Here is a 27,499-nt window from a genome sequence, read left to right on the forward strand (position 1 = left end):
AGAGTTAAAATGAAGTGATAGTACGCAATACTAGGCCACTGTATGTCCTTCAACAATAAGAAAAACCCATACTATATAGTCGGCTATAAAAGGCCCTGACCTGAAAAATGTGAACCAATTCAAACCAGAAAATGATATCTGTTTTTAAGGTGGTACTGTAATATTTTTGGTAATTTGTGTTATTCTTTATATATATGATGCACTTTTCTACTTAACAAAACAAATTCGAATAGAGAAGCCATCATAAAAGCAGAAATCACCACGAAGGAACACGCCCTCTATGACCTTGTGGTAATGTTCTCGCCTAACATGTCAGAGGTTAATGGTTCAAGAGATTAGGCAATCAAACCAAAGTCTTTAGAATTGTTTCTTGATGTACTTTCACATTTCAGGGTCAGAGCAAAGAGTTGTTGCCTTGAAGTCAGATAATTCTGTCCGTAATGGATGATATATTTTACTGCAGAGTCCGACATTTGAGCTAGTATGTAAAAAAATACTTTCCAGTATAAAGAGAAATATGTATATGACATACACATTTTTTTCCTCCAGAATAGGTATTTGCGTCTGAAAACTTGGCACTCATTCCCATTCATCTATTGAAGAAGTACAGTCATGAGAATGGAACTTTTATTAAAGTCAACAATTGCATTGCTATTGCTACCAGTACTTCCGGGCTTCAAAAGAAAAACGAATTCCTAAATCAGTTTTTTTTTTGTATGAAATCCTAACAACTTGTGACACTTTCAGAACGAACAGCATTTAAGTTCTTGTCTGTGTTGGGGACTATTGCAGCATTCCTGGCATCTGCGTGTACATTTGCATAATTTCCAGCATCTGGTTATGCGATACAACTACAAGACACTGACCATTTGTCATCAGATGAAGGTTACTTCTTGGAAGACTGACCATGCCGTATATATAAATATGAATATATCAGAACCTATCTGGAAAGATCAATTGGGTTTCTTAATAACAAATATTTCGCTAGGTTACCAGGTGCGTAGCTATGTTTACGTTAAAACGCCCGGGCATGCACATGCATTTTGGAGATAAATATTTTTATCTTAATTAATCAACAGAACTGGTTAAAAGCACATGAGCCTGGTAATTATTTCTCTATTTTGATTTTTTTGCATTTTTGTCAATTGATTGTCTAACCCCATGTTTCCTTTTATACATATTTTACAGTAACTGGTTTGGATTTTTTTTCTCTAAAACCATTGACCATTATAGATTCCAAATCAACAATTTGTTGTATTAATTGCCGTGGCTTTTATTAAGGGACTTTCCGTTTTGAATTGTCCTTGGAGTTCGGTATTTTTGTTGTTTTACTTTTTGATACAGTAGTTGTCGGTGGTTCATGTCTGTCATAATCGTTTTCAGTAAATTGTTTTGTTCTAAATTAACCCCTTAGCTATTTCGCTTGAATTATTCACATTTGTCATGTCGGCGACTTTTGTAGCTGACTATACCATACATACGGTATGGGTTTTTTCTCATACGATGGCATATAGTTGTCATACATTATTTTTGTACTTAATTTTATATTTCAAACTGTCTAATTATGTTGATTTCTATAACAGTTTATTAACGTGTACATTTCGTATGCACCAGGCATATTTAATTTATTCAATATTAATGATCTCGAAATTCATAATGAATTTAAATGTCCGAAATATTTGATTACACCTGAAACAGTTTAGATTATAAATTTATATTTGTCAATACTTATGGTCAAGATTGAACTTAAATCTTACGGTTATTCAATATTTCTATTTGATCAATTATGTTTAATTCAATACACAAGCGTGTAAATAATTTCTCTTTGATAAACGGAATCAATCTGTTATCTAATTTCTGTTGACAAAATGACCGTTACTAACTTTGTTGTTAGCAACGATATTTTGTATTTAAAGAAAGATAAATTTTTATTAAAGGACTCCGTTTGGATATGCCAACGAGAGCACATGAACTGCGTTCGGATTTTCCATCGCAATCATATTTATTGTTTTTGGTTTAAAATAACTAATTTGTAACACTGATATTTTATATTTGGACTTTATTAAATGAATTTGGACTTGACCAATTTGTTTATATTTATTGTATTGAACTGCCGACTTGTGTGTGAAAAAAGAGCTAGTACCCCGCATTGTGAATCGTTCCCATATACGGGATCCCACTCAAAGCCATTCTGGCAAGTTTTATCTGGAAACGTATCAAAATACTTCCTCATATAGTTGCTCATTAATACTTCATTTAAACTCTGGTGGATAGCAATGAATAGATTAAACATGAAAAATTAAAAAAAAAAAACCAACAGACTCTTAAGCCCCCGTCACACTAGACCAAGACCATGGAGACTGCTACGATCTATAAAAGAATAAGATCGCGGTGAGATAGTGGTATGGTAGGCTTGAATATTCAATATTTCATAGTTTTCACTTTCATACCACGACCTTGCTATGATCCTGATAAGATACTGCTACGACTCCGCTACGATAGTAACACGTTCTAGTTACGACCTTGTCACGCTCTTGCTACGTCTAATAAGACCTTACCACGACTTACACGATCTCTGTACGCTTCTAACAAGACCGTCCCGATCGCATTACGATCTAAGTACGATTCTACTTGGATCGAACCACGACTCTACTACGTTGTCACTGCGCTCTAGAATATGGCTTCATCAAATAAGTTCTAAACCAAATGCGTTGTCATCCAAGATGATGTATGGCATGTTCAGGTCGTCATTAGGTAAGGGATCTGATAAATAAAGGCACCAGTAGTATACCGCTGTTCGAAACTCATAAATCGACAGAGACGAAAACAAATCCGGGTTACAAACCAAAACCGAGGGAAACGCATCAATTATAAGAGAACAACGACACAACAAAAACACAACATTAAAATGTAACACACACAGAAACGAGCTATAATATAACAATGGCCATTTTCCTGACTTGGTACAGGACATTTTAAGAAAAAAAATGGTGGGTTGAACCTGGTTTTGTGGCATGCCAAACCTGACTCTGGAAATCCAATAGTATTACCTTCCAAACACTCCTTTGATCCTGACACGTTGTAAATCTGGGTGTCCGACATGGAACCATATCCTCCTACATCTATCCTTAAAATGTGTAGTCTACATCCACAAATGCAAGGACCTATGAATGGTTTTACACTAGTAATTTTTTGGGGCCCTATATAGCTTGCTGTGCGGTGTGAGCCAATGCTCCGTGTTGAAGACCGTACTTTGACCTATAATGGTTTACTTTTATAAATTGTGACTTGGATGGAGAGTTGTCTCATTGGCACTCATACCACATATTCTTTTATCTATGAAACAAGGATCCACTTTAAGGCGGGCTTCTAATAGCAACATACTTTCCATCGAGCGCGCGACAAGCGTGTGGCACGTTACATCTTCTCTGAAATTCTTCGGCAATAGCTCGACATTCATTTGGTTCTGTTGGACAGGATATGACCAAACAATTGTGTGTCAAACCTCAGGAAGAAAAGTACTTATAGTATTGCGCTCGACTCTGAAATCGTACTGAAGGGTTGGATACCTATCACAAAAGCTAAGTGCCTTATGGTAATAGCAAATTTCAGACCGAGATTTAGTGCCTTTTCGAAACGGGTGTATATCTTCTGAATTCTAGGACTTAATCTGTTCAAAAGTTCATCAATCGTTTCTGGAGGCATCCTTTAAAAAATTAAGAATGACTGTTGATCCTCCATCCTTAATTCTTTCATAAGTCGGTCGCAATGCCAAAACTGGAGTATTCTTTCAACTAAAAGCCAAGGACGCACCCAACAAGACCTACGCTGTTTAGTTTGTCTTCTCCTTCTTCTTATAACTAAAAGTGTAGCCTGATCAGCCAAATCGATTCAGAGCAGCTGAATTAGAGATTGCAGAAGTAGGTTTGCTGAGGTTTTGCTCATGTGTGTCCATGGTTGATTTACAGGTAAAAGTTATTGCATCCGCTTTATTTTTCAACAGGATGAGGTCGTACAATTATCGTGGCTAGGACGTAGCAGTATCATACTAAGGGTGTACTAAGGACCGCAAGCGCGTAGTAGCAGCGTACCTTTGTCTTCCTCGTAGTAGTATCATCGTATCAATATCGTAGTAGAAGCGTAATAAAGACGTAGTGAAATCGGGATAGTCGTAGTGAAATCGTAGGAAGGTCGCAGCGAAATCTTTTTAATTGCTTCCCGATTGCACCACGATTTCCAATACGATGCTTCTACGCCAATCTCGATATTACTACGTCCTTACTACGACCTTCCTACGCTTTTACTACGACTAGTTTTGGCCACGACTGCACTTCGAATGTTTTGAGCATGTTCAAAGTTGGTTGTGGACCACTTTGATCATGAAGATCCGGGGGTTCACTTCAAAATGTCCTAGCTACGCCACTGATTGAATTGCTGTAGTAGTTTAAAGGTTAAACGATTGATCCCATCGACAATTAAGATTACTCAGAAAATTGTGATATGTAAAGGTTAGACAATACTTGGTCATGTTTTATGAAGATTTAAAGCCCAAGGCGTAGCCGAGGGCTTTAAATCTTCATAAAACATGACCAAGTATTGTCTGACCAATTTAGAACATATTCACACTTTCGAGTGACCTTACAAAATTATCCTTTCCCATTGTAATATTCAAAACTAAATAAGAATTAACTTTTTATAATGAAGTGAGTATATAACATAGGTAAGTAATGACCATTACAATGGATGGAATGAAATAGCACTGACATAGTTTGTGAGGACAAAAAGGATAAATTGTTCAAACATTTGAGTTTTTCTTCTGCTTCAGGTAAAAATTTAATACTTTTATACCTTAAATTTCTTGATTTTATTGAGCACACAATGTTATATCAATCCAATTTATGAAATTCGAATATTTTTTGATAATTATAAAACTTACTCTATAAATATTTGAAATACGACCATTCAACATCAGATGCTTACTTTTTATTAATGAATGTACATGTATTGTGGGTTTTTTTTTTCTCAAAAAAATCCTTTGCTTTATATATCAGCAGTCTGACATTGTTTTCTTGAAAAAAATAATCGACTCGAATGTCTGGTATAAAATTTGTATAAAAGATAATTTTACCTACATCTTTGCCCCATTTTATTTTTTGTTTGTTATATATATGTACCATTAATATAAAGATTTGCAATGTTCAAAATGTTTTTTAAAATTCTTTTCTCTTTCATCTTTAATCAGTAGGCTATTTTCCCAAGGAAAATGCCTCAGGGGATTGTACACTTCGTTAGTAAAGTTATTAAGAGTTCACTTTCATAATTAATCTACAATGAAAAGTCATTCATGTATAGCATTTTATAGTGCATGGAAAGCCATGTACTATGAAAATTAGAAGGGAAAAAACTGACTTTTCATTGGACGAGAAGGGGTGAGTATGTTCTAATTTTCCTTTCGCAACCATAGGTTGTCGCGGGGACCTAACGTCCAAACTATTGTACTTGTCTATTGTCAGTGACTTCGTTGGAGGCGAAAACACGTCGATTGTTTATAAAATGTAATGACTGAACAGCTGTCTTTGTATAACTCGTCTTAGCTATCATCTATACAAACTCCATTTCAGGCAGTCGACTCTTGGTTTTAACATGTTTAATAAATCTCCGGTAACCTATTTATATACACTACACTAACTTATTACATGTGTTATGAGGAAATTAATCAGTCGCATACTGTATGAGGTGAGTATGATATGTGTGATGCATTACTGTTTATTGACAAATCACTATTTAGAACCACAGTGGAGATTTGAGGTATTTACAAACATTTAACATGTCTAAAGCCGCGTCCACAAAACATGTCATAATCTGCATCTGTTTACATCAAGGATTTGTACAGTGAGATTATACAAATCTTTGTTTACATTTAATTTAGTGTAATGTACACCGGTTTCACATGAACTTAGTTTTTACCTGTACATCTGTTTAATTAACATTACTTGAATACAATTCATATCGTAAAAATTTCAAATATATATATATTTAAAAATTGTAAAGATTAACATTTCTTGTGGAAAATCAATCATTAAGTTTGGGTGAAGCACTTGAACATTTCTTCTCTTATTTCAGATACCATTAAACATGTTAAAAGATAAGCTGTGATGTATTAATATACTACTACTGTCATGGAAACACCATGCTCCGAGATGATCGGAGCATCTATTCAACAAACAGATTCGTACAAGAAATCTGTGTCTTTATATCAGGCATCATGGGATGATCTACGCCAATGTATCGCAAAAAACCATGTCGATCTCACACATCTTTCTGCTGTACTCGTTAAACTCGAAAATAAAACACATTTCGATAAGAAAAGACAAAACGAAGTAGAGGACATAGAAACATCAGTTACAGAAATAGTGCAAACCATACTTGATAAAATGGGTGTGTATGACAACACTTGTCGAGACCTCAGACTGATAAAGGCTGGTGGTTACTTCGATGGTACTAAAATTCGTATTCCTGATGAATTTGACTTTGTTGTTGACATAAGCTCATTATCTTCGTATTTTTCAACAAAGACCAAAGAGGAAGTACAGATTGATTGCTGGAAAGAGGACAGTTCCCGGGTGAACGTTCGAGTTGTTGGAACGCCAGATCCAACCGTCGCTATATTTTGTCCCGACGTTTGCATGAATGCTTCAAACAGACAAGAAAGTGCAAGTAAATGTGGTCCGACAGGAGTCATAATGAATAAGAAATTTTCAAAACTATTTACCTCGCTTTTTAAGAAGGTAGTTATTTCTTTCATTGAAGATGGAATGATAGTCACTCGATCTACAGGAACAATGAAAATAATGCCGGATTTAGTCAACATTTTGGCCAACACACTTGATGATTCGTTTTTGCCTTTTTATACTCTATGGATACCGAAGAGAGACACAGAGGCTGTAGGGATATCAATAGATATCACGCCCAGTTTTCGCCTAGACTCAGATTACTTAAATTTTAACAGAACATTCGTTAACGTTGATGCCCTGAAAAAAATTTCAGGAATTATTGGTAAGGATAATTGTTTTATGAGACTTGTGTTGCGAGATGATGATCATTGGAGGCTGTCATTGTCCCATGTAGAAACGGAAGTGATCAGAGAAGCAGACGATATACACAAAATGTGTTCAAGAATTCTCAAAATGTTAAAAGAGGGAAAACCCCTTGACGCTGACCAAGATCATATACCGAACGCATCTTACATGGAAAGCTCCGCGCGTTCTTTTAAATTTACCGAAATGTGTACCTCATACACTATAAAAACTGCTATTTTAAGGCATATCATATCATGTAACAGAAGCACGTGCGGTCTAGGCAACTGTTTTATTTCCATCCTATTAGAAGTCGAAGAAATGGTGAAATCTGGAGAATTTACTGGTCTTTTTATTGGCATAAATAAAAAGGAGAGTACATGTACGGGAAATTGGGAACTCGACACACTCTCTTATCTCAGCAGACTTAATACAATTTTTATTGATTTGATTGAAGGGAGAGAGCAGGATGAAACTTCGGCAGCTGAACAAGTCTGCCAAGAAAGAAAGAAATACATACACGATATCTGCACTTCAGATGACTTCAAGGATATTCAGGATTGGTATATTGGAGCTATTTGAACATGTTGAAATTACAAGATATGCAGCAATCATGTTATCATCAAATATTCAAAATGTAAAAATATATGGAGGAAACAACTTGAAAGGTTGACAATTTTAACCACAACTACATAATTATATGTAAAGGAGAAGATAGAATTAGTTCCAAAAATTCCTATAATATAACTACGGAGAAACATTATATTATACGATCTTTTTATCCTTCATGTCCACAAGCAAACAAAACCAATTTGTTATAACACATCATGTTACACAAATGTATAAATTTACATAAGCTTCGATTGCTGCTCGTCTTTCTGTGTATTTTGAGCCTTCGATAGTGATTACATCACAACAATTGGGGAACGTCTCCAACCTGCAGATGACACAGGTATCCAATACATTGAATAATAATAAAGTTGATGACAAACTTTTACACTGAAAATGATTACGTTTAAGTATAACATTTATACACTCTCATATTAAAAAGGACAAAAAGGAAATGTCTACAATCCTGTCAAAAGCATTTACCGTTAAACAACAATCTTCAAGCAAATATAACGAAGACAAGGATAGATCCTGGCTTGGGACAGCCACTATTTGCTGCGGTGTTAGACTAATTTGTGCGGTACCAACTCTCCTCTTAAATACAAATACTTGACGGCAACATATTATCATAAACAAAACAATACAAAACATGCAAAAAGTCTCCATAACTCGAAAAAGATCTATAATAAAACAAATTAAACAAATTAAAGACAAATGGACCCTAATGGTGTATATCAATTATTTGTTAATGTTGCATCGCAGTTAATAACATTGTAGAGAGAAGCAAACGCTTCTCCGATGTTTTAAGTTCAACAACCGAATTTAAACTATCAAAATTTGTGTTCATGAAGTAATGAGGTGATTTAACTAAAGTGTACATGGGCAACACAAAAAGGGACACAGCTTTGTGTGTTTAGGTGTTAGACCACCAATTAACCCACTCCAATTTAGAACGTATGTAAAATAGCCCTTACCTGACAAAAAATAGTGATTTTGATGTCGTTGTTAACTTAAACTAACCAACAAATTTGCAGAAATGAAACTTTTGTTGAAAGAGAAATATATGTAGACCATTTTGAGCCAAAATTTACTTGTCCATGACTTATAGTAAATAAAAATTGTTTCATGACCATAACTGCATTATTGATGAATTACTGGTCCATTACTGGAACCTGATGAAAAAAAGGTCACTATTCCTTGACTCTTCAATACTTTCGATTTTTTACTAAATTCATTGTAAAAATTGTAAAAAGTCTTTAAAGCAGTAGGACAAACAAGGAAAAATCAACCAAAATTAATCTTGATATTGAAAGTTTATGTTCCTGAAGTCAGAAATTAAATTTCAAGTATTTTCTATAAAAGTCATACATAACAGTCAGTTTAAATTGAGCTGTGAATTTTGCAATATAAGTCTCATTATGATGAGATATGGTTTTATTTACTTGAAGTTGGCCAAGGATTAAGAATAAAGCAAAACAAAAGAGCTGTGAATTTTGCAATATAAGTCTCATTATGATGAGATATGGTTTTATTTGCTTGAAGTTGGCCAAGGATTAAGAATAAAGCAAAACAAAAGACTTCTGATAAACTTTTTTTGTCTCTTTAGGTGTCAGACCACCAATTCACCCACTCCAATTTAGAACGTAGGTAAAAGTAGTCCTTACCTGACAAAAATAGTGCTTTTGTGTCATTGCTAACTTAAACTAACCAACAAATTTGCAGAAATGAATCTTTTGTTGAAAGAGAAATAAATGTAGGCCATTTATAGCCAAAATTTACTTGTCCATGAGTTTGCATTAAAATTTGAGGATTAATGCGCTCCATAGTATACCTATTTGAGATTTCCAGAAACCAGGGGTTATTTTTAGCAGTACTTGTCTTCTAAACGTTAGTATATCCTTAGAAGACTTTAAACATAGGTTGAAAATTGGCATGTAGAAAGATGATACATGTACAATTCAGGATATACCTGGTTTCTATGAAGTTAAACTAAAGGTAAAATATTTAGAAAGCTGTGAAATTTACAAAATTTGGTTGAATAGATAGGGATTTTGAATTGGTGGTCTGACACCTAAAGCCCCACTTTACGATAAACCGAAGTTTGTTTGAATCAACAAATAACTGTTTCTGTGGTTGTATTGGATTACAAAATACATAACATAAACCTCGATCGAACATGGAATTAGCGTTTGATTTTTTTGATACGAACACATTCATAACTGACCTCCGTCGCATCGGGACGTAGTTCGTAGCATGTTCCAAGTGCTCCACAAAACCTCCGTTTTTCATATGTGGCTGACTTCATACTGGAACTTTTAGGAAGAAGGACAAGACGTTAGCGTTATCCTTTAACTTCACTTTCCGCAATATAGATGATGTCCTCTCACTAAATTATTCAACGTTTGGTGACTATGTTGAGCATATCTATTTCATTGAACTTGATATAAAGGATACACCAAATACAGTTAAGTCTGCCTCATATCTTGACTTATATCTAGAAGTTGACAATGAGGGATGGTTGAAAACAAAAATTTATGACAAAAGAGGTGATTTCAGCTTCCCAATTGTGAACTTTCCATTTCTATGTAACAAAAAATCCAGCAGCGCCTGCATATGGAGTATATATCTCTCAGTATATACGATATTCCAGGGCTTGCATTTCCTATCATGATTTCCTTGACAGAGGTTTGCTGCTCACAAGTAAGCTATCAAACAAATAGTTCCAAGTTGTGAAGTTGAAATCATCCCTTCGTAAATTTTGCGGACACCATCACGAGTATGTAACACCACCAAATCATAGTACGTCATATTCGTCATAAACATATATCTTGGGTGTTTCTATAAGATATTTTGGAAACTTGAGGTTACATGGTTACTTAAGCTTGCAAACAGAAAAAAAGGGGGTGAAAATTTGATTGGTTAACTTCCAGTGATGGTTATTATCTTATATGCAATGATTTAATTTTTGGTGTTTTAACGCCACTTTCTTATATGCAATGAAATGTTATATGAAATTTTGTCTGTAGTACTGGACAGGATAAAACTTTCTCATGCCAAGTATTTCTATATTTTAAACAAAGATCAATTCTGCACAAATTTTTGAAAAGTGTAAATTTAACAAAGAAAAATTAGGGAAAACAAATGATGGTATTACTCCTTATACAAATGACGACGGATATGTTCCAATTGTCGTAACCACAATCCTGTCCTCTTTTCCCCGAAAGTGACCTACCGACTTCTCACCGGGTTTGTACTTACATGAGCAACACGATGGGTGCCACATGTAATGCAGGATCTTCTTACCCTTCCAAAGCACATCCCGGTTTTAAGTGGGATTCGTGTTGCTCAGTCTTTAGTTTTCTATGTTTTTTTTGTGTACAGTTGTATGACCTTTTGGTCTTTTTCTTATTTTGCCATGGCGTTGTCAGTTTATTTTCGACTTATGAGTTTGAATGTCCCTTTGGTACCTTTCGCCTCTCTTTAGCAGGTTTCCATTTCAATAACCTCCTTCTGAGCAGCAACCTTCTATCACTGAAATTATGATAAGATACGGAAGCTCTGAAAATTCGTATCAACTGGGAGTTATACTCCATATAAAGGATTTTCAACGAGAACTCGAATTCTTGAGTATCACTCGGTTGTACAGAGTATCGAATACCAAAATTTGAAGCGACTTATCGGTTTCTGTATAGAATATTGTCTTCTTCTTTTCGCAAACGTGAACATTTTTCGTCATGAACGACCCTCGGAGAGTTAAATAGTTACATCAACCTTTAATCATAGTGAAAATACGTTTCGTATGTGTGTGTGCTTCGTTGTCTTTTAAAACATCCACAATCTTCCATTTTGAAACTCTAAAGATGTCACGAGCTGGTGGTGGGCAACACATGAGAACAGCTTTCCAAGACCAAGACTTTTGGCTTGACGTGTTTTATCGATTCCCGACACTTGAGCAACGTCAGGGCGATCATTTTAGTCTGCTTGACGGTTAAGTACAAAGTTGGAAAACAGACTCTCCCCTGAAAGAATTCACAAGACATATCAAATCCGTCACAACTTGTGGTGATCCTCAGGGAACATTAAACGCATCAGTGATTTCTTATAATCACATCTTTGTAAATGTGTTTTCTTTGCGATTATTAATTGTGACTATTCAAGGGGTTCTTAACGTTATTGATCAGAATATTGATTATAATTCCTGTGGCTATCTAGAGGGTATAACGTCTATAATACAACAACCCACAAGCGTAAAATGCAAATAGTTGTGTTCCAATGTTGTAGATTTTGTTCTCGAGTATCGCTCGATAAAAGCAACCAGTCCTCGATTAGTAAGTTAACTACCAGTTAACACCCTTACTCTATATATACAGGCACTGCTTGAATGTTGCCACATAGAAAAAGAACGACACATTTATAATTCATACTATATGCAATCATATCTTTTGTCGAAAATCTCAACCGATCTTTATTGTGCAAATTTTAGATGTTAGTCAAGATATGATGCAGAATTAACAGACACCATATATGTGCGTTTCGGCAATACAGTTTATCGACAAGTTGAAGGTAGTTCTATGGGCACATATTATAATCCTTTAAAAACATAATTCCCGTATTGATATATTTACTCTTCAACATTCTGTATGTTCCTGTCACAAGTCAAAAGTCTGTTATTATGTAGATGTCGTTGGTTGCAGTCTGTCATATTTGTTTGTCAATTACATTTTTATTATAAATCAGGCCGTCGGTTTTCTCGTTTGAATTGTTTTACAAAAGGTCATGTCGGGGTCTATAGTTGCTCTCATCCACGTCGTTTAGTGTCTAATGGATAGTTCAGAGTTGAAAGATTTGAATTGACAAAGCATCAGTATGAACATTGAAAAACTAATACATTTTAATCTTTTAAAATACCCTACTAACTAACAGTTCTAACGAAACTGAATCGTACATGACATTTTTCCTAATTAGCATACTGCATTTACTACCTTAGAGCATATCAATACTGTTTGATTTCAGTGCTGCTTCATGTTGGACAACCATCAAGGTATCATAATCTTTTTCTTTCAATGCTTATTAAGTATATGTCTATAAAGCGAGCATAGTTGCATCGCTAGTACTTTTTGTGAAATTCCGGATGCCCAATTATAACCGCTTAACCTTAAAATACATTTGAAGTGTGTAAATAAATAAATAAATAATCCATTTCATTGTGAAAACTAAAATGTACTCATTGATCAAGACAACAGTGTTTTTAAAGCTGATCCTTTTGATGCATTTTTTAAGAATTCAGAGTTGGTAGGTGTTTCCTGTGCTTTTTTTGTTAATGCTACTAGTGGTACCTGTTCCTCAAGCGGATATTTCGTGCGAACAATTAAAAGTATGTTTACGATAATAGCGATCATGTGTACACTCTTATCTTTTCACTATTTAGATGAAATAATTTTAAGATAAAAATAATAATATTGAATACATCTGAATGCGACAGCTGCAGTTTTGAATTTTCTTTTTTTTGTCATACCGATGTGTGATATACGAAATAGATCGATGAAAGGTTCTTACGACATACAATGTGCTGATAAATATATTACAGTTCATGGAAAAATGAAAGAACTTTGAAATTTCAAAATGTGTCAATTGATTTGTAAGGAGTTTGAATAGACCGAAATACCTTTATGACACATTTTGCCAAATTTCATGTGAGATTAAGGTATGGTATATGCAGCTTTTGTAACACACACGCATGTATGGAATGCAAATGCTCTAAAATTGAAATCAATGAAGTTTTTCATCAACATGTGTCTCAAATCTTGCGAGATACTCATGGCTGATAAAAAACGTTGACGTTGAAAATGATAACTGTATTTAATATTTAGAACAATAACCATTAAAACAGGGGACTTGATCAAGCAGAGAACACTACTGATCAGGCAATTATAACACAAATATAAGCATATAATTGTTTTTTCGGTATCTTTATTCGATCTGTGTTGTGTCATTGTTCCATATGAACATTGGTATAGTGGGAATAAAGTACAATGAGAGATGCGTTCAGGCACAAATTCGAATTGTTCACCTAACGGAATTTGCCATGTTGATTGGTTGTAAATTTGATGTATGTGCAGTTTCATATTCGCGTTTAATTGTGGTCCTGTTTGTTCTATTAAGTTATCGTAGTAACCGCAGGAATTTACAAAAAAATAGAATTTTAGAAGCAAAAGTAATAAATAAAAATAAATAAATAAAATAAAAGCTGTTTTTTATTTACATGAAATATCCGTTTTTAAGTTATACTCATGCTGGTGGACTTTTAGTCCTCGAGGATATCAACAGCCTAGTAGCCAGTACTTCAGTGCTGGCACGAAAACATGGATATTGTTTGATTAGAATTTGCTGTTTATTTTGGAAATTATAATTTAAATTAAGAAATATATCTCCCTCATGCAAATTTCTGATTCCATATCTGAATTTGGCTATTCTTTAAGTCCTGTTTGGTTTGATCCACTCTTCAACATTTGTAGTATTTTTTGAATACTCCAATATTTTGGGTTCAAGCATCACTGAAGGGACATTAATTGTCGGAATGCGCATCTGGTGCATTAAAACTGGAACCGTTTATGCTATTACAGTACAATATAGAAGTTGTTTGCCATACTGTAACTTCCTAAAAATGGAAGTTATTACATTGGTTGCAATGAATTACATTGATTTCCCAGTGAAATAAAAACCGATAATTTCACCTGCGAAATAAACGTGGTTATTTCACTCCTCTGACGTCATACAACTATAGGCGTTGTCAAGACGTCGATAACGTCGGATCAAAACAAATTGTGAATGCGTAGAAAAAGATATAGTTCCTTACATTTTCTACTTTAATTTTATAAAAAAAAAGCCATTTGCCATTGTCATAAAAAGAATAACTAATCAAAGAATTCAAATATCGAAAAATATTCAACTCGTAACCGAACACCACTGTTATTTAACTCATGCGCTACGCGCATTCGTGAATTAATGTGTTGTTCGGGCACTCGTTGAATATTTTTCTCTATTTGAATTCTTCGATTAGTTATTCTATAATTATTGTACGGTATGACGTCACTGAGTGGAAGGTGAAGCACTAGTTTGCTCTTCCCCATTAACATATTTAAGATTTGTAGAACATATATTGTCATTGGCAAACACATGAAACCATGAAACAAACTATTATCCTTCTGAAATGTAGATATATTTTGGCTGACTTTTTTATTATCATTTTGTTACTATTCAGTATTTTTTCTTTCCATCATCTTGATTCAAAACAGGTTTGTTTCGGAAAATGTGGATGAACATTTCCACGTTTCGGGGATTGCATGTTGAAACATATGGTAGGATGATATTAATCATTTGATGCACTACTAATTTTGGGCTTTAATGCTCTTTAGCTTTGTACTTTATTTGGCCTTTTTATTTTTCTTAATCGAGCGTCGCTGTTGAGTCTTTTATAGACGAAACGCGCGTCTGTCGTACAATTTTTCAATCCTTGTATCTATGATGAGTTTATTTACTGAGCTCAAGGGAAAATAAGTCAGTCAACGCTTTTTTCAAAATATAATTGTCATTTAACTGAAAAAGTAAATTTTCAGTGTTAAATAGGACATCTTTACGGTCAAAATATAACACATAATTAGATATATAAGCAGAAACAAGTATTTTTTTTTTTATCATAAAACATCATTGTCTGGGAAGATTTTGATGAATTTACAGGCAAAGTTGACTCGTCCATCTTGGCCCCCTGAGTAAAGGGCAAAAATAGAGTTTTCCATAGGTGCTACTGATAATTTTAGGATATTAACACATAAGGAATAACAACAAGCCATTAGGTAAGAGTAACCTTTTGTGCAAAATTCGTATCCGCATGTTTGTTATGTTGATTAGGTAAAGGCGAATGAGTTTAAACGTAAATTGTACAAATTTCACAGTAAAATTATCGTTCGTGTGTATATAGGAATTGAATGCTTAATTTGTTTTATTGTGGTATAAAATAGTTTGCAGAAGCGCATTTTGTAAACGCTAGTCAGTGCTTCATAGAATAAACATGCGTATGATTAAAGTTTTACACCCCTCTAAAACATAAACAAAAACTTTGCTTGTAGATTCTGTGGATATGCAAACCTTTAGTATGTAAAATAATTGAACATTAAATAACATTACAATATAAAGATATTGTAATGTCCATCGACATGATACCATTGAAAAATCCTTATCATTTACCCTTACAATATAAAGATATTGAAATCTCCATCGACATGATAGCATTCAAAAATCCTCATATTATACAGCTACATTAAATTTTATATGACAATAGGAACAGAAGTGAAAAATCAAAATATGTCAACTTAGTCATTGTTGACATTCGGTAATAAAGAGTTCAATTTCTATTGTTTAATTCAAACTGAATATGCGGCTGTACAGGTATGGAAACTTGATCGAAACATTTCAACCGAAGTACAAATATCCTTGTTACAATAACGTAATAAGGCTAACATTGTGAGTAGACATGATTCAGGATAGTATGAATGTTTTTATCAAGCCTGATGCTATATACTAGAGGAGTATATAGAAAATGGAAAGCAACGCATGCTTAAATGTAACAGTGTTTACATTACACCTGAGAAATCTTTACAAGTTTTTTAAAATGTCACTGGTGTAACAGGAAAATTCTGAAAAAACCTACTGTAATTATCTATACAACGTGCGATTTACTGACCTAAATCAACCTTTAAACGTCGATTTTCTGTAACCCTGAAATAATTGCTTTTGCAAAAAACCTGTTCATAATGCATCCTTTGTTTGGTCTGATGCGTTTTCTTATAATCTATACGACCTGCGATTTATTAACCTACTGTGAAAGTACTTATGATCGTGAGCACAGATGAATCAGCTTATTCCCAAAAGCAATTATTTTATTAAAAATATTATGAATGTTGTTAGTAATGAAAGACGAACAAGTGAGTTAAAATTAACACCTTATTTTACAATGTTCCACAAATCATTATAAAACAACATACGATTAATATCACGAATATTCGTTTCCGAAGTCTTCAAATTCTTATAACTCGATTTTTTTTTTCTTCAGAAAAGTTAAATCCACGAATTTAAGAAACCACGAACATGTAACTTTTGCTGAAACCACGAAAATTAATACCCATGAATATAAGTACTTTCACAGTATTTAACTTTTAATCGTCAATTTTCTGTAGCCCTGTCCATACGTATACATTGGCAATGCACAATATATTGTTTTCTCTTATGTATTTGACGACTTTACACTTGGTCTCTGGTCGAAAATTTTCTCATTGGCATCATACAACATCGTCTAATTTTTATATTCTAACTACCATTCTGTAGGAATATTGCTTATGTTTTTACTAGTACTGTCAAACTTGACTGTGGTGTACTTTAAATTCCGAACACAGACTTCTTCCAAACAACCTGTAGGCATGTTTGCTAAATTTTCAATCTTTAAATTGATTTACCCATATAATTACCTTGATATCCCTTTTTTGCAGGCTAGAGGGGCATTAACAGGATATTGGAAACTGTGTGCGCTTTTACCAGGAAATGAACTGATAACTCGGACGGTTGGTTAGAATAGGTGATTATATACTACTAGACGGAGTTTCAAGATGTCTTTCAAACACACAAGAGAGAAAGGTCGTCGTGAATTAAATAATGGGACTTTTAATTAAGTTCAAACTTCTTAAGTCCATTTCTTGGATATATTTACAAATAATTGATTAAGAAAAAAAAAATACCGATATTGTTTTGATAATTTTCATTATCATTATAAGAACTTTGCAAAAACATTAAGTACATGTTTTTTATTCTGAGCAAAGACCGTTCCTGATAATTGTATTTAGAATCTTTCAAATACATTTTATTTTCTTCATATGACGGACGATGCTTGCATAGCAGGAAATGCTTACCTAGTCGATGTACCCGGTCACGTTCCTTTTGAGTTCATGCAATTCTCTCAGTTTTTGTTTTTTTAACTTTGATTTGTATCTTTTCAAAGGATTTATGAGATTTGAACATCGGTAAATTATTGTTGTCTCTAATTTATGTTTTTTTTGTGAAAACAAACTTTTTAACCCAAATGAAAATGCAAATTAGACCAGAAAAAATATTTTTGTTGGAAAAGAAGAGATACATATTTTAATTAATGAGACAAAGTCTGTACACGCCTTTATTTTGTTCGTTTAGGTTTTGTTTTATATACAGTTTCTTGCAAGCATGTCTGAATTTGTTGTCACAAAAAAAAATATATAACGGGATTGCATGCATTATTTATAAAATTTCCACGCTTCATAACACCTGTAATGATAGCAGTTCTTAGGGTTGAATTTGACACTCCAAATGCTGTACCAATCGAAAAAAGAATGAAACCACATAGCGAGAATCCAGTTGCCGCAATTAGACTTATTGTAACCTTGTAGTGCGTTTTTCTTTTTCTGAAGGAAACGCTGTTTTGAGGCTTATGAACTTTCGCCGCTGTTAGTTGAACGTTATTTTCTATTCTTGTTTTTTCTTCTTTAGATTGTTTATACATTAAATATAATATCTTTCCATAGCAATAAGAACAGTAAATGAAACACGATAACTAAAAAAAACCGACTACCCCTGAATACACTCCAGTGGTCAGTTTACTTCTGTACTTCTCTTGCGTTGTGCATTGCGTTCCATTTAGTCTTATATATTTGAAGTGAATCGTTTGAATCCCAACAAAGACAAAAATCGGACTTTGAATCACTAAAGAAGTTATAATCATTAGAAAACTAACTAAATTATGTTGGAAAAAAGTGGACTTCCCTTTTAACCAGCTAGTTACTTTACAGAGTTTACTAGGTACTGCTGACTTAGTTCTTAACAATATACCGCAGATATTTTTATATCTCTCGTGGCTTATAACCGTTAATACCAACAATGACGACATGCCTGTCGTGTGAGCAATATATCGAAACAGTTTACAAGCAGCATTTGATGATAAAGAAAAGGTCCAGAGAAAAGCGACCATCTCGAAAGGCAAAGCTACAGCACAAACTGTTAAGTCGACAGCAGACAGCCAGATAATTAATGTACGAACGTGGAACCGTTTTTTCATATAACTCACTCGCAAGTAAACCAGTATTGTGTGAACATTTCCAACTATTCCAATTAAAAACAAGATTATCAACATTGAAAATTCTGCCCACCGTCTGACAAATGCATTATATTCTAGATCTTCCAGGGTAGGTGATCTGTATGGCATTAATGTAGAAATGTTAAGTTGTGATGCACAGTTTGTCAATATTTTTGAGTAATTGTTCATTGTCATTTAGTACTGCAACGGTTGTAATTTTCTCCATTTCAATTACCAGATGATTTTATTCTGAAACACAAGAAAATGTTTTCACACTAGATAAAGGACGTACGCTAATTTCTAATTCATTTTATTTCAACTCTATCTAAAAAATGTACTGTATATGTACTTTTTTTCGCGGCGAATTTATTTTCACGAATTTCGCGGTAGGTATATAATCCCCCTAGATTTTATCAAGTTTTAACAGATGGTTATAAAATCTGTTATAACAGTACATTTGAATTGTTTGTTTTATAATTTCTTTTGGTTTTCATACTTTTTGTACCTTAAGGAAAGTTAAAAAAACTGTATAAATTGCTAAAATATAGGTTTTTGCGTTCATTATTGAATATGAGCAACAACCAAAAGTGGTTGTTTAACCGCTAGGTGAACTGTACAAAGATATTATTGTTAATCTTGTTTGGTACTATGTTTGTCGTATTGACTTGAACAGACACCTAAAAGTAAATTAAGGCAACAGTAGCTTACTGATGACAAAAATATCTCGAATCAATAAAGAAGACAAACCAAGGTTACAAACAAAAACTGAGTGAAACTCCAAAACGTGAGAAGCTGGATGCGTCGACAGAGTACTTTTCTTTCAAACGGATTCCAAACCTTTTGCTTAATTGCAAGTATAATTTGCATTAGGCGTATGCTTATTTTATTGAATCACTTTAATTCTTAGTAGAATTTTGGTAAAATAAATTATTTCAAAACAGTATCCATTATATTTATATAACAAACTGAAAATTTACTAAATAGGTAGAATATGAACAATTATTGTCACTAGAATATTTCAAAATTGACTTTTGACATAACATCTTTGCCGATGTTCAGCTTGTATGCTAGCCATACTACAAAACTGTACGATAATTTCTCCAACGAGCTTGCAATAAAATTTAAATATTACAAAATTCATCTAAGAATAAAAAATCATTCAGCAATGAACTCATTGTGTGTAGCTAAGCACGTGTACAAAGCTTGCAACTGATTAATCAGTAACTAATGCCAATTTCACTATAACGATGAAAACGGCGGTATAAAATGGAATTTTATGCGACTGTCATACAGGTTGGAGGTTAAGCTAGCTATAAAACCAGGTTTAATCCCCCATTTTCTACATAAAGAAATGCCTGTACCAAGTCAGGAATATGACAGTTGTTTTTCATTTGTTTGATGTGTTTGAACTTTTGATTTTGCCATTTGATAAGGGACTTTCCGATTTGAATTTTCATTGGAGTTCGGTATTTTTGTTATTTTACTTCTTTTACCTTAAGAACTCCAGATACCTGACCGTTAAACCATTTTCTTTTATCTTAATTTGCCAATATTAACAAATATCAATGTAACGATATTTTCCCAATGCATTAGTAACATTTTTGTTGTTGTAAATACTTGCTACATGATATTCCGTAATGGCACAAAAGAAATCCCTGATTGATCTAGCAATATATACCCGCCTTTAAGGAAGTTCGCTAAGCAGTTTCAAAATAACAAGCTTTTCATAACACTAGTATATATTGATAGGGGATTAATAAAGAAACAAAAAGAGCAAAAATAAAATATAGGTCCATGTGCTTGTTTTCGAGATATTAGCCATTGAAATTTTGGCGGGAAAATATTCTCTCTTGATTTTTCATAGCTTTATCATTGACAAGTTAAAAATCTCAAAAACTATTAAAAAATAATTAAGATTTTATAAGACTTTTACAGATGGCTTATAATTATGCATGTAAAAGATTTTAAAAAAGAAAAAATGGGGGTCAATGGGCAAAATTCTTTAAGGCATTCAAATAGATAAAACCAGAGGATTCCGAAAAATCTTACAAAAATTCCAAAACATGACAAGCGAACTTCCTTTAATACGAATAATAACAATTCTTAGAACTAAAGAGAAACAACATTTGGCAAATACACGAAGTTCGTTCGAAAAAAATATTTCCATGCAAAAACTTTGTATCCGGACACCGAGACACGGGGGTTGGGAGGGTAGGTGGTTTTATTAAAACATATCACGTCTTTATAAAGACAAGGATATTTGTAATGATTGCAAATGAGACAACTATCCACCAAATTTCATATGACATGGATGTAAGCAATTATAAATCACTCTACGGCCTTCAAAAATGAGAAAAAAAACCCATATCGCATAGTCTGCTATATAAGGTCTCAACATGAAAAGTCCTAAACAATTTAAACGGAAAAACCAGTTTTAACAATTTAATTTACAAAACACAAATATGACAAACATGAACCAACGACAGCCACTGAATTATAGGCTCCTGACTTGGGACAGGCACATTAAGAATGTGGCGGGGTTACAAATGTTCGTGAGCGCTGAATCTTTCTCCTGACCTAGTACATTGGTGTTAAACCACATCATAGAAACACACTGTGTAAATCAGTTGCAAATCACTGAACTCAATAGATCAGTACAAAGCATAAAAACAAAACAACGCTACCACAAAAACAATAGAGACAAAGCACCGATATACGAGTTCTAGCAGATACCGAAAGCTAGTTCAAAGCCAATTACAACTAATGAGTAAAAAGTTTTAGAAACAAAACTCCGCATGATTAAAAGCATTTCTGGATTCCGTTTTGTATGTATTTAACTTAAGTAGACAACTACCTTTTAAAATATTTACGCCGTTTTTTTGCACTGTCGATATAACTGTTATATTTGCCACTGGACATATAACAACAGTGAATGAATTCGATTATGTTACGCGTTTCTGTTGAAAATGGAATATAAACCCCGCCCAATATTTAACACAATCCTTATTCAAATGTTATCCATTCCCCTCCAATTTTATTCATTAGTACTATATTTAAATTATAACAACGAACAATCAAATAAAATACCGAATACGCCATTTTGACCATTTCAGTTTCTTGAACTATTTATTCTATTAAACCACAATATTATTGTAGAAACTATCCGAGTAATGTTTGTGTTTTTAATTTATATATAAAAATGCAACAAACGATTTTTGCTGTACAAAATCAAAATATTTCAAGGAAATGATATCTTAAACGGTAAAATTAAAATCAAATCTTTATGTGAAATATATTTTTCTCTTATTTTCATTATTGAATAATGTTAATGTGTTCTATATTACAATAGAATTCACTGACTCACACACACAGTTAACACATTTGATATTTTGTAGATGCACAGAAGAGGAATGGGACTCAATGGAAACTATTCGTGTTTACCCACTTGGATACTATCCGTGACAAAAATTCAGCCAAGATTTGCATCGGAAAACAAATTGTGGATTATATTGTTGAACTTTAGTGAATATGATACTATATTTACACGATGGAATTACGACTCGCAAATAAAAGCTGTTTGTTAATAATGAGATATTTAGTGCTCATTGTATTACTACGATCCCAATTTTAAAAAAATCCAGTATCAGTCGTTAAAGTAAGACTTCATCTTCATTCAATATCGCGTTACGTCCTTTAGAATTATTTCCATGGGTGATCACTTTTTAAGAAAGTGCCCATGGAAATATCCAAAGGGCAAAACGTCCGGATGAATGAAGACGAACAATACAAAATGATTCTCATTCCTAAAGTTTACATGGAGCGTATCTAAATTTACGGGCTATATAATCAACATCGCCGTAAAAAAAAGGATGCGATATAGTGTTTTTAATAAGAGTTTTACAGGTACAGCCAAATTTCCAAATCAAATCTTTTAATCAATGAAAGATACTTAGTAAAAGTTTTAATTAATTTGTGTTAACGAAATCCTGACTTAAAAATTTACCAGTTATACATAAATTACGTTCATCGAAATTTAAAACGTCACTACAGACACGGACATAGCGAACAAGTTGTGAAATATACACAGGCAATTTTTTCCAACGTGATTTTAACATGGGAATCACGTGATATTCACGTTGTCCACACCAACTGAGTAGAACGTGAAACGAGCAGAAACGTAATATTCACGTTATGAGCACAACGTGATATAAACATTCATCACACATGATATTCACGTTGTGTATAAAGCCACATGATATCAATGAGATAATACAACGTGATATTCACGTTAAATATAAAGTCGCGTGATATAAACGTGATAATACAACAAGCCATTTGTGTGAAGCAGCCACTTGAAAAAAAGAAATATTGTCCTTGTTACACTCATTGACATGACATTTTTTTTCTGGGTCATCTCTATTTGAAGATGTTTCTCTGGTGCTTTATGGTAAAAGTATTGTAAAAGTGAGTTAAACATCAATAAATTGTCTTTAGGTTATAGCTGATTATCAGCTACCCAATCTCTTTGGTCGAGGTGTTGTATCTTTGACACATATTCCCCGTTTCCATTCTCAATTTTATGAAACATTTCAAACCTTTCTGTAAATTTATTTCTTTGAATTTGTATCTTTTTATTGACTGTTATTTCAATTCTGCTTTATCCTCCTGGTAAAAGCATTAAACAGCATGAGATAAGCAACATAAGTATATGACAACGTAAACCTTGTGAGACGTCAATAGGGCAGCCGTAACCTACACGTTATGTTGGGTCAGTTTTGATGACCGCAAGTATTATTTTTCCACAGCATTTCAGTTAACAGAATGAACAGTTTAATTTGAACATTTATCAGTATATATATAATTGTAAATTTGTACTATATTAAATTGTTAATTGTTTAAAGTATTAGTCATTATTTTATAATTACAGACTCCTTCTAAACCAGCACTCGTCTATCCGTGACAGTTGCTGATAAAATTGATGTTAATAATTTAGAAAGAGGTTTCGTGGAGCACTTGGAAGACCCAGCAATATACCGTTGTTTGTAAGGACTTGTGTAGTTTAGGTATCCAATAACGTGATGGAAGATCCAGTTCTTCATCTTTGGTTGAAATTCCAAAAGAACATAGAACAGACGTATGATTATCAAGGGTTTCCTCTTTGGTAAGTGTCGTGGTGAATATGTTGTGTTTTTCCAAGTGAATTGTCAATACCTAATTCATTTATCAAACAGTTTATATAATGTGATTTACATACAGAAATGATGTTGTTTTGGACTTTATCTGCGGGTCCAACAACATATTTGTCATGGATGTAGAACAAGAGTTTTGCATCATTTGGGTCTTTAAAGATTGATTTAGCATGGGTATTCATAGACCAATTCAGTTTCTTAATTCTGATTTGTACCAACGACCTCACAGAAAACATTAGAAACAAGTTAATATCGTAAATATGGATTCCGCTTGGAACAAATAAATTGCATACACTAATAAAAATAATAATAAAGTGGGACAGCTCTTAAGTCAATTATTCATCAGTGTATCTCTTTCATTGGACAGCTGTTTTAAAAGTTTATGAATTATATTAAGAATGTCTGTTTCGTCGTTGTGTAAAAGCTAAATTAATTTGTTTTCATCAGAAAGTGCTAAAATTTTCATTATTCAAATCAAAGAAGCCCAATCATTTAATTTCACATTCAGATATATTGATGATGTTCTTTCCATTTACAATACAAACTTTTCTGCTTTGGTTCCATTAATATATCCTCCACAACTAGAAATTATAAAAACAACAGACACGGCTTCCTCTGCCTCATTTTTAGACTTGTACCTCGAATTTCACAATACCAGAATCTATGACAAGCGAGACGATTTTAATTTTGAAATTATAAATTTTTCCCACCTTAGCAGCAATATACCAACTTCACCTGCATATGGGATATACATTTCCAAATTCATTCGGTATTCAAGAGCTGCTATTCAGACTTTATAAAACGTCACCAGTGTCTGAACAGAAAGTCGATGAGCTAAGGTTAATTCAAAAAAACGTCTCGTCCTTTTCTAAAAATGTTCATTTGAAGATCTTGTTGATAAATATTCCGTATCAACTTCACAAATAATTCATGATGGTCTTGAAGTATAGATTCTAGCTACTGACGTTGTTTATCATCTTAATAACGTGTTAACGTTTCCCCCTTTTTTGTCCTTGTATATTTCACCAGTGTCTGAGCAGAAAGTCGATGAGCTAAGGTTAATTCAAAAAACGTCTCGTCCTTTTTCTAAAAACGTTCATTTGAAGATACCAAGACCTTCTTGATAAATATTCCGTATCAACTTCGCAAATAATTCATGATGGTCTTGAAGTATAGATTCTAGCTACTGACGTTGTTTATCATCTTAATAACGTGTTAAAGTTTCCCCCTTTTTTGTCCCTGTATATTTTGAACCGTTACTGTTCAGTCCATTATGATTAAATACTTATGACGTGGCTCGGTACTTATACATCCCACCATTGTGTTATTATGCTATGGTCAATTTTGAATTCTGTTGTTTCCTTTTTGATCATGTACTTGTCTATAAGCCATTTTATGTTTCTTTGTTGCAACAGTTATTTGTTTTTATAGTGATTAAGCTTATATTACAATGTTGACTACTGTACCTCAATTTTTGACGTTTTTACTTATTATGTCTGTTTGTTTTGTTCACACATTGTTGTCAATATAATTAATACGACTGTCATACAAGTGAGAGGTTTGGCTAGCTATAAAACCAGGTTTAATCCACCATTTTCTACATAAGGAACTGCCTGTTCCAAGTCATGAATATGAGGAAATGCCTGTACCAAGTCTGGAATATGAAAGTTGTTTTCCATTCGTTAGATGTGTTTGAGCTTTTGATTTTTCCATGTCATAAAGGACTTTCCGTTTAAATTTCCCTTGGTGTTCGGTATTTTTGTTATTTAACTTTTTATGATTTAATTGATCAAAATATGGTTTGCGTACTGTTGTTGAGCATGGGCATTGAATTAAAAAATGGATTTCATCTTCAACAGAATTTTTACATAAATTACATTTTCTTTCACTAATATCCAAGTTACAATATCTTCTCTTCTCAATGTTGCGGTTATGTGAGCTTACTCTAAATTTAGTTAACAACCTTCTTTCGTTTTCATTGCCACAACTTAAATATTTTTCCAATTTAAAAAATTCCAATCAAATCACTCGAAAAAGCACGAATCCAGTCGGACAATTTACCTTCTTTGAAGTTCCTGATTGGATATAGTCCCTGACGTGTCAGTAAAATTTACTTTCAAATATAATAAACGAGAGGCAAAAGATACCAAAGGGATATTCAAACTCATTAGTCGACAAACTGACATTGCCATGGCAAAAAATGAAAAACGATCAAAAGACAAAACAATATACAAAACACAACATAGAAAACTGAGCAACATGAACCCCACCAAAACCCGCGGGTGATCTCAGGTGCTACGGAGGGTAAGCAGATCCTTCACCACATGTGGCATCCGTCGTGTTGTTTATGTATGTACAAACCCGTTGATAAGTCTAATTCGTTAGATCACATTCAAGGAAAAGAGGACGAAATTATTGTTGCGACAATTAGAACATATCCGTCGTCATCTGTGAAACAGATATTCCATTACGGTCAACCAACTCGGAATGGCGTCCGTAAAATTTTCGAAGGGATGATAGAGAGTCTTATTTGTCTTAAGTTATTAGGAAATTTTAGATATAAAAAGTAACCCCTTTTTCTGCAAGACAAAAACTCACTACTAAGCCCCACCTCCAATTAGTAATCTATTTGGGGAGAAAAATGTCCTTGATACGATGATACGCACACCCCACATATCACCAAGACGAAATGATTTTACAAAATGCCTAAATTTAGAAAAGTATATATATATGTTGTTTGTGCTGTATTTAGACCCCTCTATCAAGAAATTTGTTTTGATTGCACACATCTTTTCCGCAAGTTTATTGTTTTCTGTTTGGTATTAAATTAACAATTATATTTGGCGATCGCCGTGGCAGTCAGCAGGGTTTAAGAACATCCGTTGTTCGACCTGCTTGTCAAATGCGTTTTGTAAACAAATACTTTTTCACTTTTTTGGTCTTTTTCCTGTTTATATATATATACAAGTCTAAATTGAAAACAACGTTCAAACCTATGATTGCGTTGGATAAAAACCGCAATTTTTATACGTGTGCATGCAAAACAAATTTCTTAGTAGAGGGGTCTAAATACATCACAAACAACATTTTTCAAAAGACCAAAAAAGTGGAAAAGTGTATTTTAACAAAACGCATTTGACTAACAGGTCGAACAACAAATGTTCTTAAACCCTGCTGACTGCCATTGGCGATTGCCAAATAAACGGATCACCAGATGTAACAAAATAGATCTTAATTATTAATTTATTACCAAACAGAAAACAATAAACTTGCGGAAAAGATGGTATACCGCAAACAAAAGGTGCAAAAGATTTTGTACACCATATCCGGATTTCGACAATTAATGTCTCTTCAGTGATGTTAGGAATCGAAACGGTATTTGGAAGGCCATATAATTTACCTCAATTTAGGATAGACTCTTGAATTTTGAAGAGTCGAAATAGGATGAACGGATCATATAAACCCGAAGGCAA

The 27,499-nt window shown here is 33.4% G+C and overlaps 1 protein-coding gene across 1 annotated transcript; it reads left to right on the plus strand.

Moving 5' to 3' along the window:
* The first annotated feature begins 5,664 nt into the window (after positions 1-5,664).
* Positions 5,665-7,939, plus strand: LOC127725229 (uncharacterized). The gene is made up of 2 exons (XM_052232088.1): positions 5,665-5,736; positions 6,124-7,939. The coding sequence occupies exon 2, from the start codon at positions 6,180-6,182 to the stop codon at positions 7,656-7,658; it is 1,479 nt and encodes a 492-aa protein (XP_052088048.1). The 5' UTR covers positions 5,665-5,736; positions 6,124-6,179; the 3' UTR covers positions 7,659-7,939.
* Positions 7,940-27,499: the final 19,560 nt, after the last annotated feature.

The sequence above is a fragment of the Mytilus californianus genome, unplaced genomic scaffold (genome assembly GCF_021869535.1).
Source record: "Mytilus californianus isolate M0D057914Y unplaced genomic scaffold, xbMytCali1.0.p SCAF_15, whole genome shotgun sequence".
Classification (NCBI taxonomy): Eukaryota; Metazoa; Mollusca; class Bivalvia; order Mytilida; family Mytilidae; genus Mytilus; species Mytilus californianus.

Bases quoted from the DNA above. Each gene is read 5' to 3' on its own strand.
- LOC127725229 (XM_052232088.1), top strand. From the start codon at position 6,180: ATGGAAACACCATGCTCCGAGATGATCGGAGCATCTATTCAACAAACA.